Consider the following 19,111-nt stretch of genomic DNA (forward strand, 5'->3'; position numbering starts at 1 on the left):
TCGGGCGCTGGCTAGAACTACCCCCTTCCCCCCCCTCAAAAAAAAAAAAACTCTTCGGATCTGCACGATTCACATAAGTCACCTATTTTGGAATCAAAACGGCGAATTTCGCCGAAAGGTGACAAGTTTGCAGGTATGAAAGAAACACCTTTTATTTAGGATGCTTTTGAAACACCTTTTATCATCTACTTTAGGATGCTTTTAAGCATCATCAGCTAAACCTGCTGTGAATGTGCATGTTACACACCAGTGGTTCCCAAACTGGGGGTCGAGACCCCTACGGGGGTCGTGGAGGTACTGAAGGGGGTCGTGGATAAAAGGGACATCGCATAAAACGGGAAATACACAGGTTAACAGCTAATAATTTCATCATTGGGCTAGCAACAGCATTCACGTGTATGGTTAATAGATGTATTTGCGGTCCTGTGGATTTCTAGCAATATTAGTGGATAAACTATTAATGGAAAATCTAGTAATATTAATGGCCAAAGAAATGCCTAGGCAGCGGGATCCTCACTGAAAACGTTTGGGAATCATTACATACACTATGACCACCACCACCACAACAAAGATTAAAACAGGTTATATATGTGAACTCTCATACTGGCTTCTGTATTGAAGGATTTGTAGGCTGTTTACTTTGATGGCCGTTGTTTACAGTGGTGTTTGATGATCTGCAGCAGAGCAGGTACACTAAACGTACATACAACAGTAAAAATTTGTCAATTCAACACTGAGAAAGTTGATTCCAGAAGTTCCCTGGGCACCCTCTAAATGTTGTGCTGCTTACAGGACATTGATGGTAGGAGTTTCTCTGTGCCCTGATGTTTGATGATCTGCGGAATGTAGACTAGGTCCACTCCAACTGGTTACTCACTGGCTTTGAAAGGCCCACTCTGGGGGAACATGAAGACAGGGCAACAACATAATGATTCACTTAAAGCGGCCGTTGGTAAGTTTCCCTGTTGTCATGTGTAGTCATGATTCTGGGATTTTGGAAGTTGGACATGAATTATAAGAACATCTAGAGTTGACAACCGCTAAATCTGTAGTTGCCAAATGCCATTAATGCCTAATTTTAGCCAAAAAAATTAAGACGTATTCAACTTCCTGTCCCTCTCTCTCCTGAATGCACTTAAGGATCAATTTGTGCATTTAATCTCCTCTTTAACTTCAGTTGGATCTATATATGTCTTTAACACACCAGGATATCAACCACAAGTAGTTCACAAGGACTTGTGGTTGATTCTTGTTGACATGTAAATGTGACAGATTACGCTGAATCCCTGGACTTAAATGCTTCTCTCCCCAGAATGGTGTTTCCAGAGGCACTCTTCCCCACGCCAGGTCTCCCAATCAGGACGATCCTGAGTGAGTCTCCGAGTGCACAACGACAGCACATAGTACTGTAGGCTACATATAGTACAGACAATGTTCTGTACAAAGCCCCCCCACGCCCCTCCCCAGCCCAGCCTGCATCATCACATGTCACTAACAAGGGAACAAAGGCATGCTAGAAAATCATAATTTATATTGTTTTTATTACTGCCCACCAGCTAAACCTCTAAATATCATTATCTATATCATCACCCTCCTAAACATATTTCATGTCAATAATTATAATAGCATTAGATAATATCATTATCCTCCTAAATAATAAGAACAGCTAGAGGCTCACTCACAGAGGTTTATGAAGGCTGGTTTACTTTGACGGCCATTGTTGAGTACAGTGGTGACACTGATGGCTTCTAGTAATGAGATAATGCTGTAGCTGCAGGACTCTGTCTTGATGGTGTCTATGACTTCCTGGTTTCTGATCATCTTCAGCAGGTAAGTCACCTGGTCCACTCTAGCTGGTTTGGTCCAGGTCAGAGTGGCAGCAAGCGACACCTCGACCACATTGAGGTTTTCTGGTGGCGGGACTTCTGCAGGGGAATGACATTTGGTCAGTGTGTGTGTGTGTGTGTGTGTTGGGGGTCGGATTGCATTGCAACTAGATTGCATTCTCGCAGAAAATGCTGGAAGCGGGCTCGCCTTTTGGGGCAGAGCTGAGCAGTTAAATGTTTAATATCTATGCATACATTAAAACCAAACAAAACAAAAATGAAGTTTGGTTCACAAGTTACTAGCGTTAGCACTATTATTTACGTTAGCATTAGCATTAGCAAATTCACATTGGGATGACCTTATAACCCCCAAAACAAAAATGGAGTCTCTAAGACTTTCATTATTACATTACATTTCACTTAGCTGACGCTTTCATTTTTTTCAAAGCGACTTACAGTTATTATTTGTCAGGGTATTGTTTACAGTCCCTGGAGCAATGTGGGGTTAGGTGCCTTGCTCAAGGGCACTGCAGCCATGGATGTGGGAGAGGTCAGGGGGGATTTGAACCTGCAACCCCTAGATTGAAAGACCAACTCTCTAACCACTAGGCCACGGCTGCCTTCAGTTCAGTTATGGGCAGTCATGGGTGAGCGGTTAGGGCGTCAGACTTGCATCCCAGAGGTTGCCGGTTCGACTCCCGACCCGCCAGGTTGGTGGGGGGAGTGATCAACCAGTGCTCTCCCCCATCCTCCTCCATGATTGAGGTACCCTGAGCATGGTACCGTCCCACCGCACTGCTCCCCATGGGCCGCCACTGAGGGCTGCCCCCTTGCACAGGTGAGGCATAAATGCAATTTCGTTGTGTGCAGTATGCAGTGTTCACTTGTGTGCTGTGGAGTGCTGTGTCACAATGACAATGGGAGTTGGAGTTTCCCAATTGGCTTTCACTTTTTTTTTTCACTTTCACTTTTCACGAGATATTGAAGAAAAACAGATACGCATAAATTAGGGTTAGCTATCAGCATTAACATGAATGGCATGCCACTACAACCCTGTAAGAACCCAAAACGTAATAATTGCCCATAACGTAATAATTTGGGCCCATTTGAAACGTAATAAACCCATAATGTAATAACTTGCCCATAATGTAATAACATTTCCCTACACATAACCTAATAATGTTCTGCCCATAACGTAATAACTTATTACGTTATGGGCAGGTTATTACATTATGGGCCTTACTGTTAAAAAAAAAGCGTTGATAATGAAAAAAGTTTTTCCAATTCCTGAAAAAAATGAAAAAAAATAATAAAATAAAGCACTTAGTGGTCCGTGGAATTTCGCCAAATTTTTGCCATTTTTCAGAAAATGTGTCCTGCATCAACACATTGCATAGGCATGTCACACCGCAGGAAAATGAAGTCGCACCACAGGAAATTCATTGCATTATGGCAATTTTAATCCTTTTGTATACATGACTGACATCTGAGCTCATGCTAACTTGATAATGATATTGTGTTTAATCTTAATACGTGTTTTCATTTATAAAAAAAACTTTTTTCCTTCTATAAGAGCAGTCACGCCACAGGACACCATAAAATGAACCTAAGCATTGCGTGACAGAAACATTGCAATATGAAGACATATTAAGAGGTTAATAGTCACCTTAAGCTTCCACAACACTCTCCAATAACTGAGATACTGACTGGTTAGGAGCCAGTCTTTTAAGACCCTTGTAGTTGGCCTTGCAGCTGGCCGTTCACAAACATTGACATCCATCACCCCACAGGACGCAATTTGTGTTACGACATTGAACTTGTAGTTAATATTACTGTCTTGAGTTTTTTTTTCACATTCACATATCTTAATATAAAGTTAATATTTATGCAATCATGCCAAATGCTTCATACATTATTCAAAATGTTGTTGGTTAATTTATATATATATATATATTATATTCCAGGTTTCATTAATGTTACAGTCACACTAGCCTGGTTCCTACCAGACCTCCGTGTGTGTGCTCTGGAGCCCCCTGGTGGCACTCCAAACACACACATCGGTCTGGGAGCATGTGGCAGGATTCAATTTCTGGACCCAAAAAATAATGCTAAGCATTTATCACTTCAATATCACTGGCAGCTCACATTGAGGAGTCACAGGTCATATTATAGATCATATTGACGCTTTAGAGATCAACAGAAAATGGTTTTGAAAGAATTTGTTGATATTGAAGCAATACATGCTGCGATTATTTTTTTCACTGTAGAAATGGAATCTTGCTACATGCTCCCAGACCTAGTAGTGGAGCTCACAAAGCTGTGCGGAACTACAGGTCGGGCAAGAGCCAGGCAACAGTCACACCGCAGGATATTTGACATATAAACCTTTACATAAATCTTAACAAAATGTTTCCTCTCATCTAAGACTAATATGAAACATAATGTATCACATCTTATTTCATTGACATTTGTTTTTTAAAGGAAAAAGAACAGTTTTGTAGGTTTTTAACCAATGTTGCGAAAAAACAAGGCGTCACGTCTCCCACCCATGCACTATGGACAGGCCTTGGAGAGCCAGGCCATAGGCAGAGATGAAAGTGTCGTAATAGGCGAGTACATTTAGGGTTTAACCCCAAAAAAATTGATACAAAAAGTTTTTTTATGGATTCTGTTACTATTGGACCTGCTAAATGACATACTAAAAATCTAGTCAAATCTGACTTTGGGAAATGAGTTTTTTCAACATGGCTGCCATAGGCTTATTATAAGGGTCAAGAGACTCTCCAGGTGAATAGGCCAAAAAATGTAGCTTGCCGATATCACCATGAAACTTAAACCGGTGATTACTCACATATTTGTGAGAAAAAAATGTATTGCAAGTTTTCTGAAATGTTATGTTTTAATATGGTAATTGGACTATATCTAATTAAATATGCATTACATTTCAAAATGCAAAACCTCAAAATCTGAAAAGCCAAGCTCAAAATTCCTCTTTTATTTTGTTTCTAGTAAGCCAGAATATATCTCCACAATAGATTATGGACATCTCTTTTTGTTTTGTAGTAAATCTACAAATCTTTGTGCAGACTCACCAGCTAGCATTTTTTTTTCAAAACATGATTATTTAACATCTCTCTAAGATAAATAATTGAGTTTTATGTGTCTCAAGTTCTTCCAGACATTCTTTGAGTCTGGTGGTATCATTCTTAGCATGTATCAAGGGCAAGGTCAGCTGTCCTCAAATCATAGCCTCTCCACAGAGCTGCCTAAGGGCTGGTGCTGGGACTCCTATTTGCCATGTACACCACATCACTGGGCCATGGTATCTGTTCTCACAGCTTCTCATACTACTGTTACACCGATGAAGCAGTTACTTTGTGTCAGATGACTCCACGGTCACACACATTTCCGCTTGCCTCTCTGAACTATCCACAAGTATGAAGGAATGCAACCTTCAGTTGAGCCTCGCCCAAATGCACTGCTGGTGATCCCAGCCAAAGATTTAGATTGCCATGATATCGAGCTCAATATGGATTCTGCTACTGTTGCCTCAAATAAGGCCACAAGAAATCTAGGTGTCATTGTTGATGACCATCTATCATTCTCTGACCACATAGCCTCAGTTTCCCAGTCATGTCCTCTTTTTCATGCCCTAATTGAATACAAGGCCCTGACCCTTGCCTATGAAGCTACAACAGGCCCTACTCTGGCTCACCCGAAAGTTATGCTAAAGCCCTATGTCCTTTCAGGACATTGTCTGCCTCCAGTACCAACCGTTTCACCTTGCCCTCTACTTACACATGTAGTGGCTCCTGTCTATTCAGTTCAGCTGCTGAAAGACCCAAAATACCTAGTGACACCATGATTCATTACTGATGATGTGCCCTGACAAACAGCACATGGATATTATCATAGCAGTAGTGTCTTTATCCACCCAAACAGCACTCCAAACAAACAGATCCTGAAAACATGTTAGTTCATGTCAATGTAATTATCATGTAGTAACCTTTATTTTTAAAAACTTTGATCTTGAAAATGACACCTTTCCTGAAGTCAGATTTTCCTAGATTTTTAGTATGTTATTAAGGACACTTAGAGGTAACATAATCAGTTGAAAAACCTTTTGTATCAATTTTTTTGGGGTTAGGTCTTTTTTTTGCATAGATGTACTCGCCTATTAAGGGAAACATTAAGCACCACGACCATGGACAGCTCCCCACAAGTGTCGGAATGGTGACATTAAATTGTCGGAATGGTGATACCAAAATGTCGGAATGACGGGATGTCGCAATGGCGTCATGTCTGAATGGTGCTATGTCGGAAGGACGAGTGACCCCCCCCACGAACCTTCGTTCCTAAACCAGAACGGATTACTGGACCCAAAACAATCTGGTTTCAGAAGTGGACAATCAACTGAAACTGCGTTACTCTGAGTGACTGAAGCTCTAAGGACTGCAAGAACGGAAGGACTATCCTCGGTCCTCACCCTAATAGACCTGTCTGCAGCCTTTGACACAGTCAAACACACAATCCTCCTGAAGGTACTCACGGCCATGGGAATCACTGGCATTGTCCACTCTTGGTTCAACTCTACCTATCTGGACGCACCTTCAGTGTGTCATGGCAAGGGAAACTGTCTACGACTCACACCCTCTCCACAGGCGTACCCCAAGGATCAGTGCTGTGACCCCTTCTGTTTGCAATATACACCTCCTCCCTATCAGAGTTGTTGTACAAGGCACTTGAGCAAAGAGGCTATATGGTACGAAAATGTATTGTGTCTTAATATCTCAATTTCCAACTCTCCATCGGAAAGATGTTCAATAGTCATGCCCTAATGCATTAGTAAAATCTATTCTATCTATCTATAACAGTTCTTCGTCATTTATTTTACTTTTGAGATTAAGCACCTTGAGTAAAATGTGACAGTGCTTTTAATATAATATAATATAATATAATATAATATAATATAATATAATATAATATAATATAATACAATATAATGCATAGGCCTATACCTGCTCTTGGATGTCAATAGATTCCTGGAGTATTTCCCTAGTGTCTACTGCCATCTAGTGGTCAGATTTCGGAACTGATCCTGGTCACGAATGATGGCTTACCCACTGGTGTTTACATTCACCTGAATTGGTTGGATAAAAAATCCAACAAAGTTTTGTTGTGCAAACCTGGGGCCTCATTTATCAAGCGTTCTTAGGCACAGATCTGTGCGTAAAGCGTGCGTGCGATCATTCCTGAGCAAAGTGTGGGATTTATGAACATGTACTTGAACGTAGAAATGTGCCTAAATCTACGCACACCTCAGACCATGCGTGTGAGTGGAAGAAACACGAAATTGCAAATAATATTGACCGTGCAAGCTACAGTTTGCTTTGAATGACAATGGAGTATGACAGTGTGCTATTTTACAGTGTTTTCGTTCATGTGTGTCTCCTTCTTTTACTTATTATGCAACACGGTCCTCTTCCTGTCGAGAGAACCTCCACTTCTGCCACAGAAATGGTTTCACACATCACCATCTCCGCACTTCCCACCAGCGCTTCGACTGGCGCGTGTGTCCGCGTGTGTTCATGTGTGTCCGAACAGGGTGGCGCCTTCGAATTAACATGGCATTTGAATATATTTTAATACCATATATGGTTACTTGGAGGCGTTTCGGGATGCTAATTACCCCGAATGCGCACGTGCACAGTGATTTGGAAGGTGTGGGATTTATCATGCAGACTTGTGCGTAGGAGCAGCCAACGCACGTTTGATAAATCCCGATTTTTCTGTACTTGCGAACATTCTAAATTTCACTCCTAAGACACAATTTAGAAGACATTCTATGAACTGATGATAAATGAGGCCCCTGAAGTTTGTACTTTCTGTGAAGTAAAGGTCATGAACTTGGGAAACAATTACTGATCCAAATTGGAAGTCACTATAAAAATGATTATGTTATAAATAGTGTGAAAGGTTACAGTTTGATTATTCAAATTTCAACCAGAATTGAACATAATAATGTAATAAAAATTGTAATTGTACAAAAAGTGATTGAAAAAAGAATGCACAATATATAGAACCTTTCAAGGGAACACACATGTGACAATATACAGTGTAGGCTATATTTATTTATATATTTATTTAAATGTTTTTGGTATGGGGCCAGCTTTGGCAAAATTGGCCCGGTGGAGAAATTCTTCCCAATCCACCCCTGATCTTTGTACTCATTGGTCATAAAGCAAGGCCTAACAGAGTGATTGTTTTAAAGTAGCAGAACACCATCACATCATGAAACAGGTTGTGTGTCTTCGACATGTCCATTTATTTCATAAATGAAAAATAAAATCATTAACAATTGGGCAGAACACTTAATATTCAAGCTTGAACTAAACTTGAATGTTCGTGAAAGTTAGACAAGGGGTGAAGTCATATTGTTATTAAACACATTAGCCTACCTGTCACAGCCCTGGAAAGTCTACCTGCAAAGGCGAACCCACGGATGTTGAGATGATAGTTGTATAATCCGATCCAAATGGTGAGAACATGAGAACGTATCAGCCCACTCCAGATGTACAAGGACATTTCGTAGATGCCTCGAGTTTACAATTTAGCAACCTTTAGCAACTACCGATACGCACTCCATGCTAGATTTTTGTTTTGGATGGATGAAAGGGAGGCAGAATAGCCGCGTCTGATTGGATGGTCGCAATGAAAACATAGATAAATGGACACCTGAATTGTGGCTATTCAGCCTTTCGGCATAGCCTAACCCGGGGCGCCGCCATCTTTGACTTGCATCATTACATTTTGCATTGATGCTACCACCACCTACAGGATAATGTGCGTATAGCCTGGAACTGATTGATGCTGGCCATATAATTATGATACCGGTTAAATATGGCGCTGCTGTGACAGCAGCCCAGTGGTCAACTGAAAGGCGTTCATATCTGGAAATACCTACCGTCGGAGAATGATTGACGCAATCTCCAAATTAATAAAGTCTAATATATCACTGTGTTGTTAAATTACAATGCTTCCATGAGAAGTGGCCGTTGATGAAACGGATATTCTAAATATTGAAAATTATTTTCAGCGTATACCTGCGTTCTACGTAGACTACACCACTGGTTCTCCTACCACTGCTATGCTGATGACACCCAGATGTACCTGTCGTTCCGTCCAGAGGACACCACGGTTTCGGCACGCATCTCTGCCTGCCTCACCGACTTGTCAACATGGATGAAGGACCACCACCTACAGCTGTGCCTGGCCAAGACAGAGCTCCTGTTGATCCCAGCTAAAGAGTCACTCAGTCACAACATCAACCTCAAGATAGGCTCCACCATCGTGACCCCAAACAAAGTCGCCAAAAACCTTGCCGTCATGACTGATGATGAGCTGTCATGCTCCAACTACATCAACTCAGTGACCCGGACCTGTCGATTCCAGATGTCCAATGTATGGAATATCAGACCTGTGCTGACACAATATTCTACACGACTTGTCCAGGCCACGGTCCTGTCCCGCGTTGACTACTGCAACTCACTCATGACAGGTCTACCTGCTTCTGCGCTAAAACCTCTGCAGATGATCCAGAATGCGGCAGCACGGTTGATATTCAATCAACCCAAAAGGACCCATGTTACTCCTCTATTTATTGAGTTGCACAAGCTACCGATCGCCGCCCGGATGAAGGACAAGGCATTGACCCTTGCCTACAAAACCATCACAGGAACAGCCCAAGCGTATCTGAAGGACCTACTAACGCCTTATGTTACTGGAAGAGAACTGTGCTCATCCAGCACAAGCCGTCTGGCTCTGTCATCCAGGCGCTCTAGGTACTCCCAGTCAAGATTGTTTTCCGTTGTTGTACCCAAGTGGTGGAACGGTCTCCCAGAGGCAGCAAGACTAAGCACATCTCTTGCAGCCTTCAAGAAACAAGTAAAGACCTTCCTCTTTCGAGAGTATCTACTAGACTAATGCTTGAGCTGGCCAAGCCCCAGGGCAGACTCTTGACAAGTTTGTGGGTGTATGTGTGTATGTGTGTGTGCTGTGTGTGTATTCTTTATTTACTCTTAAAAAAAACCCTACTAATCCCTCTTTGCAACTGCACTTGTTGTTCTGTATATTTCCTGTGCACTTTGTATTTGCTTGTGATGTTGGCTTGATTATGTCCTCTCTTGAAAGTCGCTTTGGTTAAATGTTCCTAAATCTCTTTTTTTTCCTGACATTTCAACCTGTCCACCAACAAAAAGTGTAGGCATGGCAACAGCTCTAGTGTAAGAAAAAGCTATGAGCAATTTACAGGTCATAAGTTAGCAATCTCACAAATATGATTAAAATAAAGTATTTTCAGATCTTAATGTGGTTTAACACATTTTGAGGCAAACAGCTAAAACCCCAACAATAAGACTTGCAGACTCGCTTAGAATTTGGTGTAAATATCTACAAGCATTTGTGGCACAAATAGTGATCTGGAGTTACCCTAACCACCTACGTAGTTGGATTATGTTGGTCTATGATGAAACTTCTTTACACAAGTTAACTTTGCCAGGGTTTTTAAAACAATGCAGCAGTGATAATATCATTCTTTACTTACATGGCAAGTTGCTTGGATTAAAAGTAATTTCATAGTTTGCTTAAGTCTCAGGTCGGCCCTGCAGCACAGCATTAAAACATTTTACACACACATTATTATGTTTGCTGGGAGTAGTATAAAAGCCCCTGTATCTCACCTGTGTACTCTGCCCCCTCCACAGGTGTGCTCTGGCGGCCATCTTTGCTGAGGGTGGCCACAGTGAAGCGGTACATCTCTCCAGGATACAGCTCTTCCACCTTTAAAGCATTATCTGTAACATGCTTTAGACCTCCTTTCCAATTGACCGAGAAGGTGTAGTTACCAGGAGCGCCCTCTGGAGGTGACCAGCGTAATGACAACGAGTCTGGCTGGACTGACACAAACTGGATCGGCCCAGGAGGAGGAACACCTGCAGAACCTCAGACAGAGAGGCCACAACATTCAGTGATATAAAGGGGACATTTTGGACAAGGAAGACGTTGGTTTCAGAGGGACATGGAGGAAGCCATACTCATCCAGAACCGCCAGCCTTGAACAGACGGCAGACGCAGGGGGCAACTCTTCATTTGCTATGGAGCATGCTCAATTTAAGATGCACTGTGTAGGATGGTGGCCAGAGTAGGCATTGCAACTGTGCTGTAGTTTTTTTTTCATCAATATTTGCTACATAATAGATTGAAATTTACAGTACAGTAAGATTTGTGTATTTATGGAAAAACACGGAGAGGATCCACCTGTTCATGTATGAAAAGGGCAAAAGGGTTATAATGAATATTGATGGTGGGTGAGTAATTGTGAAAAGGTGAATATTTGTTAATGGGAAGCATACATTTTGGAAAGAAACTGCTGAAAATATTACACAGTGCACCTTTTAAAGGGATACTGTCCCATTTTCGGAAATAAGCCTATTTTACACCTCCCCTTCAGTTAAATAATAGGGTTTTACCGTTCTCCTGTACTCTCAACCGTTCTCTGGGGTATGGCAGTGCAAATTTTACCTCCAAGCTAGCAGTTAACATTGAGTCCTATGAGACCAGCTGGCGGCTAACTGGTCTCATAGAACTCAATGGCAAAAATAGGCTCATTTCCAAAAATGGGACAGTATCACTTTAATGTCCCACAACAAACGGTAGGCTACAACAATTGCCCTGATGAACCATGAAGCCAGATTCACACCTTGGCTCATTCAGGCTGACTGAGGTGCCGGTGGCCTTTCCCGTTCCCACACCTAATCGTGAACCGGCCGGCTTATTCACACTGCAGATCTTAACATTCATGAATTTGAGAGTTGGTTCACAATGTGAACTGAAAAACACTTTTTTCGGGGGGTTTTCTCCGCAATCCGTGACAACAACGTAGACATCAGTAGGTTCTGGGTAACAGTCACGTGCAGAAAAGCTTGGTATGAGCGGAATAGTTCGCAGGTGAAAACATAACTGTTGCAAGCACGGGCACCGTTCTGTCAGCCTGAAAACAGTATCTTTGCCTGGTACACTCCCCTATTAGACTATTATTTTTGCTAGGAGTAGTATAAAACCCCATGTATCTTACCTAAGTAAACATCAGCCTCCACAGGTGTACTCTGGCGACCATCTTGGCTCAGGGTGGCCACAGTGAAGTGGTACTTCTCTCCTGGAGTCAGCCCTGTCACATCTGCCTCCACACCTGTCCTCACCTCAAGGCTGTCATCACTTTGACCGTCTGTCCAGGTGACCTTGTAGGTGTAGTTACCAGGAGCGCCCTCTGGAGGTGACCAGCGTAATGACACTGAGTCTAGCTGCACTGACACAAACTGGATTGGCCCGGGAGAAGGAACACCTTCAGAATCATCTGATGACAGAGAGGTCACAACATTCAGTGATGAAGTGCACATTGTGGACAAGGAAGATGTTGGTTCCATCTACAACAGACGAGGGGGGCTACTATTTTGATATACTATACGGAACAGAGCGGTCGGGGGACGAACGTGGTCTTTCTGCTTAGTTTCGGCCGGTGTGTTTTTCTCTGCCTTGCACACTGACAGCGTCGGCGTGCGCGGCAGTCCTGTTCAAAACACCCTCACAGCCAAAGCTAGCGTGCTACTTTGCCATTCATTTGAATGAGACACAGCCGGTCGCCGGCGTGAAAAATACGCTCAAGTTCTGTTTTCCAAATGCAGCGCGGCGCGGAGCCGTCTCCCACGCCGCTGACGCCCGACTACCGCCGGTTGGTGTGTAAGGACAGATACAGCGCCGCCAGTTAGTATTAGCACCCCTTCATTTTATTTACAAAATGTGCAATATATCCAGAAATAAATGGAAATATAAACAACTTTTACCAACATGATCTTATGATTGAAGGTCCAAAGATATTTAGAATAGCAAAGTATTTTTTTCCAAATGCATTGTAATTTCAAGCAAAAACATGCCCTTTTTTCCTGAAAAAGGGCATGTCCATGAATATTGGCACCCTCCTTAACGGGTTGGTTTCACACCATTAGACAGCAATAGCAGCCTCCAAAGGTTTTGGTATTTGTCTACGAGCTTCTTGCACTTCTCTGGTGGTATTTTGATGTGTGGTTTGGGTTTTTGTCTTGTTGGAGTGAACATGATCTTCACCCCAAACCAAGTGTTCTTGCACATGGTTACACATTTTCCTGAAAATGATTATACCTGTGATGCCTGTCATGATGCCTGTGATATGGCTAAAGCCTCCAATGCCTAATGCATCAATGGGGTGACATAAATGTATGGATCTGACACTATGCTTGATTTTTGGTAGGGTGTCCTTTTCCTTTAAGATGTTCTTGCAGAATATGCAAACATGCTGTTTGTGTGCATCACTGACAAGCTGTACTATTGCTTCATATGACCTTAAAACATTCTTAAAAGGGCTGGACTTTCCTTGTATTCTCTTATATAGACTTCAGGTGTTCCCTTTTATGACTTTCATGAAGCAATGTGGTCTGCCTTTGCCTCCAACCAAAAAACAATACTTTGTGTAGTGTTTAACTTGGGGTGCTTATTGAAAAAAACTACCCAAAACAGTTCAAAGTTGACCTTCAGGTCTCTAGATGTTAGACCCTGTGGTTTGTCATTATTTGCACCGACTTCCACAGACTTCTATCATAATTTCTTCCCTTACCCCCACATCTAAGGATATTCTTAACCAATCTATGTTTGGAAAATTTCTGAATAACACAACACAGTGTTGGAAATGGTATACCAGGGTCTTTTGAGATGACCTTTTATTATTTTGAGGTCTTGTTTTTGTTAATAACAGCATTTCTGGTGTCCTCATACAGCCCCTCTGTCTTCACATTTGTCGAAGACGCACAAGATGTAAGAGGTGGCTCTTTAAAATATAAATATAAAACTTCCTTGCCTAATTCATGTCCTATGGGCAAAAGCAATTTGACAGAGGTGATTCCCGTTTGTTATCTACCATCTGAGTCAAATTAGGTTTCCACAATGGTATCCAGTAAAGGGTGCCAATACCAGTGATTCCAGGAGCTTTACCTTCTTCAATTTTGTCCCTCTCGTAGTTTAGTATTTAATGCTGTTGATCATTTTTACATTTAGTATCAACCATAAGCTATCTATAGAAAAATCATGGTTGACCTTATTATTTGTTGTCTGGAGATATGTCACATAATGTGCTTAAACTTCAAGGGTGCCAATACTAACTGGAGGCACTGTGTGTTTCAATGTATTTTCACCGACGCCGGTAAAAAACGCGGCCGTTCCGCGACGCTTTACCGCCCTAGTGTGTAAGACCCCTAATAGGAGATGAAACACTTCAGAGAGCACCCATAGGAATAAACGGGGACAATTCGCTATGCTAATATGGCGCGTGCTTGCACATATCCCAACAAGAGCCAATTGCTTGCTGAGCTGCGCTGTCATTTATCCAATCATCTTGCCGTGTGTAAGCTCTTACGATTGCTCAAACCTTATCAGTATGCCCTCAGAATCTGCTTCTGCTGGTCGGTTGCTGATGACATGTGTGGGTCACATCGGGTAGCTACTCGTGGGGTTGCAACAGAGTCCGCGGTCACTTGATCCGCGGTGCAGAACGTCTCGTGGAATTCCACGCATGTGCAGTTCAACACATCAGTAAGAAAAATATGATTTACAGCGTTGCTTTCACATATACGGCCAAGCTGAGATAGCCATTTTGAACTAGTTTTCATTGTGATTCCAACCATATGGGTTGTGGGTCGCTCCTTAGTTCCATTTCATTTTAGGACGTCTAAACATATCCCCCCCTTCTAGTTTTCCGACAAATTGCACCTGGTCTTACTAATCTGAAATTGCAACCCTGAGGTGTAGCCAAAATGGCCGCCGAGTGAAAGGACTTATTCTGGGGCTGGATCTCAAATGGCGCACTTGTGCACTTCGGGCACTATGTTTCAGTGCGTAACTAATACGGCATACGCACTGAAACATGAACACTAAAGTGCACAAGTGCTTCATTTGAGATTCAGCCTAAGTGACTTTGGTGCCATTTAATCTGTTACATCTTAGTACTGCTATCAGAGATTTTACACATACCAGATATTTAGTTCATAATTTAGAGCTCAGCTCACCCAGTCAGCATGCAATAGGCCTACAGTCCACAGTTCACACAGCTTGCGAACGACCTGAGTTCTGTCAGTTCGTTTGTGAACGAGAAGCCAGGCAAGTCAACCAGCCAGCCAATGGTTTCCATGACCAGGAATAAACAAATTAACGTGGCAGAGACAAAGGCATACTCCTAGTTGTTAATGCAATTTGTAAATTATCATTTTCTTTTTCAATGGGTGCTACCGTTCAATAAATAAAAATAATCTGCAAAATAGGTGTTAGTTGATAGGTGTGGACAAGAGGAGCACCTTAGATCTGCACAGCACAGCGAACAAACTGTTCAGCCCGCGAACGAGAAGGGGAAAGCCTTTCAACCAGCCTGCATACCCCGGGCGCATAGCAACAGTATCCATGACCACGAATAAACAACTTAAAGATGTCCTATGCAACTTTGACATAAACACACCGAAATAAACAACTTTATAGCGGCCTCTAGTGGTTCTGCCGAAAATGTGCATTGAACTGAATTAGACAGACATTGGCTTCGAGATTATGTGCGAATTAAATTTCTTCATCTTCTGTAATTAGCCAGATGCCCTTCCTTGCATTCAGCTCTCTCCACTTCGAAGTGGCTTTTTCATATGTGCGATTCACCCCGTTGCTTATAGCCTATGAGTTCGCTGCTTCGTCTATTCACTTCACACAACTGCAATCATGTTTGCACTGCCTTCAGATATTTGATCCACTTGTTCCTGACAGATATTCCCCTCTTTATTTCACTTTTCCAGTAACTATATAGTACCTGTACATTAGAAGAACGAGGAGACTAGGCTATTGCTTATTTTGGTGTAATAATAAATATTACGAGGACACAAGACGCATTTTCAACTTGTGTGGGGTTGAAAGTGAAAGTGGACATCCATAAGCCGGCTAGAGATCATGTTTAATCTCCTCTTGATCGGCAACAACATATATTTTTAGCCTCGCTCCACTGATTGTGTCCTTTGACATCAAGTAAAATGTGCGCCATCAGATTTCAACTCTTATACATTTGTGTAGCTTTGTAAACTAAACCAGGTGGCGTAGCCTTTGAGAATGCTAATGCATAAATGAATGAATGATAAAATCCACATCTTTGCTCTTTTGGCGTTCTGCTCTCTCCGTTTTGAAGCCCTTTTCCACTGTTCACACAAGCGATTTATTTGCCTATCCAAACCTTTAATCTCATTTAACTCGTGATTTATTTGCAGTCCCATTCGTTGTTTTCGCTGCATGCCAGTGTGATATTTTACAACCAGCTGGCCAGCTTTCAGCGAGCTGGTGCTTAGTTAGCAAATGAAGGGGAATGGGTCTCGTCTCGTTCCGCTCATGGGTCAAAGACGTACAAAATGAAATTGTTCCACAACAACAAAGGGCGCGACGCCACCTGGCAAAACTGCAAGTGCTGTTTCGGAGCAGGACCACCAAATGGTGATGGAAATATTGCCATTTTCGCCATAACGGGTCAGTCAAGCAAAATCTTGGGTTCCAAGCCATTTCATGACTATGAAAAAGTTGCATAGTGTTTCTTTAACGTGGCAGAGACAACGGCATACTTTTTTAGTTGTTAATGCAGCTTGTAATTGAGGTCTTTTAATGTGTGCTGCTGTTAAATAAATAATATTAATAGACAAAATGAGTTCAGTTGATATGTATGGACAAGAGAAGCACACCGGCAAAGTAAGAATGCCCCCTCCCTCCTCCTCTCGTTCTCTGAACTAGTTTGGTCGACATTCACCCCTTGCTCTTGCATTGTGGCGTGATGTAATCAAAACAAACGGGTGGACGAACTGTGAATGAACAATTCATAATAGACCATCTGCTTTGCCTACGGTTACTGCTCTAGCGTTGTGATTAAAATTAAAATGTCCACAACCTGACACAAGCTTTTGACTGCCATTTGTATCATTTGTATTCATCACAGACCTCCCAAAATCACATATATTATGCATTGAAGGGTGTATATTCGAAATATTACGTATTTTTACATTGTTGGTATACAACGCGTGGGCATAAAAAACGTATTATATTATACTGTATTATATTATATTACGTCGTTGGTACTCAAGGTGTTAACTCAAGACAGACTCAGATGCCTTCCCTAAACAGCTCTAAATTATCAACTTTTGATTTTAATGTATTTCATTTTCTTTGATTTTCCCTGTTATTTAATGTTTTAATTCCCTTTGGTAATAATTGCATTTTCTTTCTTGTTTTCTTTATTTCATCTTACTTTTTTGAAAACAGAATAAGCTGGATTATCAATAAAACATATGTTGTTCTAAAATGTTTGCCTGGTATTTTATAATATCCTAGGTCTTTTGTCAGTTTTGTATGCAGTTCTATGCAGACCGATGCATCTCTCCGGACTCATTCACTCTCATACCTTTTGTTTGTAAACATGTGTGTGAATCTCTACTGTCATTTCAAACTCCCAATTAATTTCTGAAGTGCTCGCCTCCTCCTGGAAAAGAATCTCTGGTCTATGCGAAAGAGGCCTAAGAACTCCATGTAGCTTATAGCAGGTCTTTGTATTGCAAACACTCTGAATTTTGGGAATTACTTTTTGTGATGAGGACTTAACTCATTGGCTGCCTTGGCCGTCGAATGACGTCATTTCGAATAGTGACGCCCCCTGCCTTCGACGTCGTTCGCCGATAATTGCGTTTTTTTACAGCCAGACCTCGAGGACGGTCTGACCTATCTTCTGTATAAATTTCAAGCCTCTAGGCATTTTCTAACTGTTCCTGTAGGTGGCAGAAGTGTCCTTAGGAACAGTCAAGGCAGGGCTTAGTTCAGACCAGGAGGAAATGTCAAGACAAAAACATCCCTTTTTTACTATTATAATCTCAAAAGTAGCATAGAAAAATCATTTTTGAAAGTAAAGCACCTGTTACAGTAGTCTACTTTGTTGCCCTCTGATTTTAACACAGGTAGGCTACTGATTTTAGTGTCAGAGCCTGACCAAAAAAACCCCTTCCTCTCATGACCAAAATACAACCCCCTGTTGCTATCTAGCTAGAAGGCATTGTAGCTAGCTTGCCCAAAATACACCATGAGATGATCTGTGTGGCAACCTTTCATTTTGGATAATGTGATCAGCCTACACAACATCAGGATGATGCTTACAAAATATCATCTAACAGGAGAATGCACGGGACTAGTGGTGATGTTGGGAATGCTTGGATATAAATTTCGCTATGCTAGCTAGCTAGCTAGCACGAAATCGCTAAAAACTTACAACTAAGCCTAAATAAAGGAGCCTTGGTAAGTCAACTATTTTTACTCATTCTACAGTTATTTTTTATGGATCTGTATAGTATGATCAGCTTACTGTATCATCAAAAAAGACAGGGGGGTTGCAGATTCTTGGAACAGAGTAGCCTTTGTGTCTGGTCAGATGCAGTCAGCTCACATGAGAAAGCATTGCACTTAGCCTCAGACCAGCTAGCCTTCACCACTCCAATCGGCTTTTGAAATGTTGGATATGTGATCAGTACTTTATAAAAAGAAAATTCATTGAACGATATATGACAAGATCACTATAGCAGAACCATGATGACAGTAATCATCAATCTGCAAATTGTCCGCTCTGCCAAAGAAGCTGCAGTAAGCTACGCTAAGCGGAGCTGCCTGCCTACCTGCCTCCCTCCCCCACAAGACACAACACGGACGGTACTATTTCTGGAGGAAATAAACCAGCTGTGATTCCTTCTCCAACGAGGGGAGAGAGAGCACTGTCAGAGGGAGAGGGAGAGGGAGAGGGAGTAGTATAGGTTGATATGTAAGTTTTGGAACATTTCATATAGATTTTTCCATTTGGTGTTTTTTTTACTTCTAGGACCCCCCCCAAATACAAATCCACCTGTTTCCATTTTTTTCGGGAACATTTAGTGGCAAATTCAAGATGGCTGCCATTGTGTGTAGAAATTTCACCATTAATGCCGTTTTAAGGTTCAATTAAACTGTTTTATAATTCCAGGGCAACATTGAATAGAAAACAAATTATTTTCAATGTTTTCCTTCATTTTTTGTGGCAAAATCCAAGATGGCTGACATAATTTATGGCGAAATTGGCATATTTAATATTTTGACGTCTATAAAGCCATTGTTGACTTGTT

General features: G+C 41.7%; 1 protein-coding gene across 1 annotated transcript in view; it reads right to left on the reverse strand.

Annotated features, from left to right (window-relative positions):
- Positions 1-240: 240 nt before the first annotated feature.
- LOC134439810 (cytolytic toxin-alpha-like) overlaps positions 241-19,111 on the reverse strand; it is a 34,136-nt gene continuing 15,265 nt past the window's right edge. The window contains exons 4-7 of the mRNA XM_063189716.1: positions 11,959-12,237; positions 10,565-10,816; positions 1,683-1,925; positions 241-896 (exon numbers count right to left, since the gene is read on the reverse strand). Of these exons, the coding sequence (XP_063045786.1) occupies positions 895-896; positions 1,683-1,925; positions 10,565-10,816; positions 11,959-12,237 (776 nt within the window). The 3' untranslated portion in view covers positions 241-894. The remainder of the gene's footprint in view (positions 897-1,682; positions 1,926-10,564; positions 10,817-11,958; positions 12,238-19,111) is intronic.

This window comes from Engraulis encrasicolus, chromosome 23 (genome assembly GCF_034702125.1).
Source record: "Engraulis encrasicolus isolate BLACKSEA-1 chromosome 23, IST_EnEncr_1.0, whole genome shotgun sequence".
In the NCBI taxonomy this organism is placed as follows: domain Eukaryota; kingdom Metazoa; phylum Chordata; class Actinopteri; order Clupeiformes; family Engraulidae; genus Engraulis; species Engraulis encrasicolus.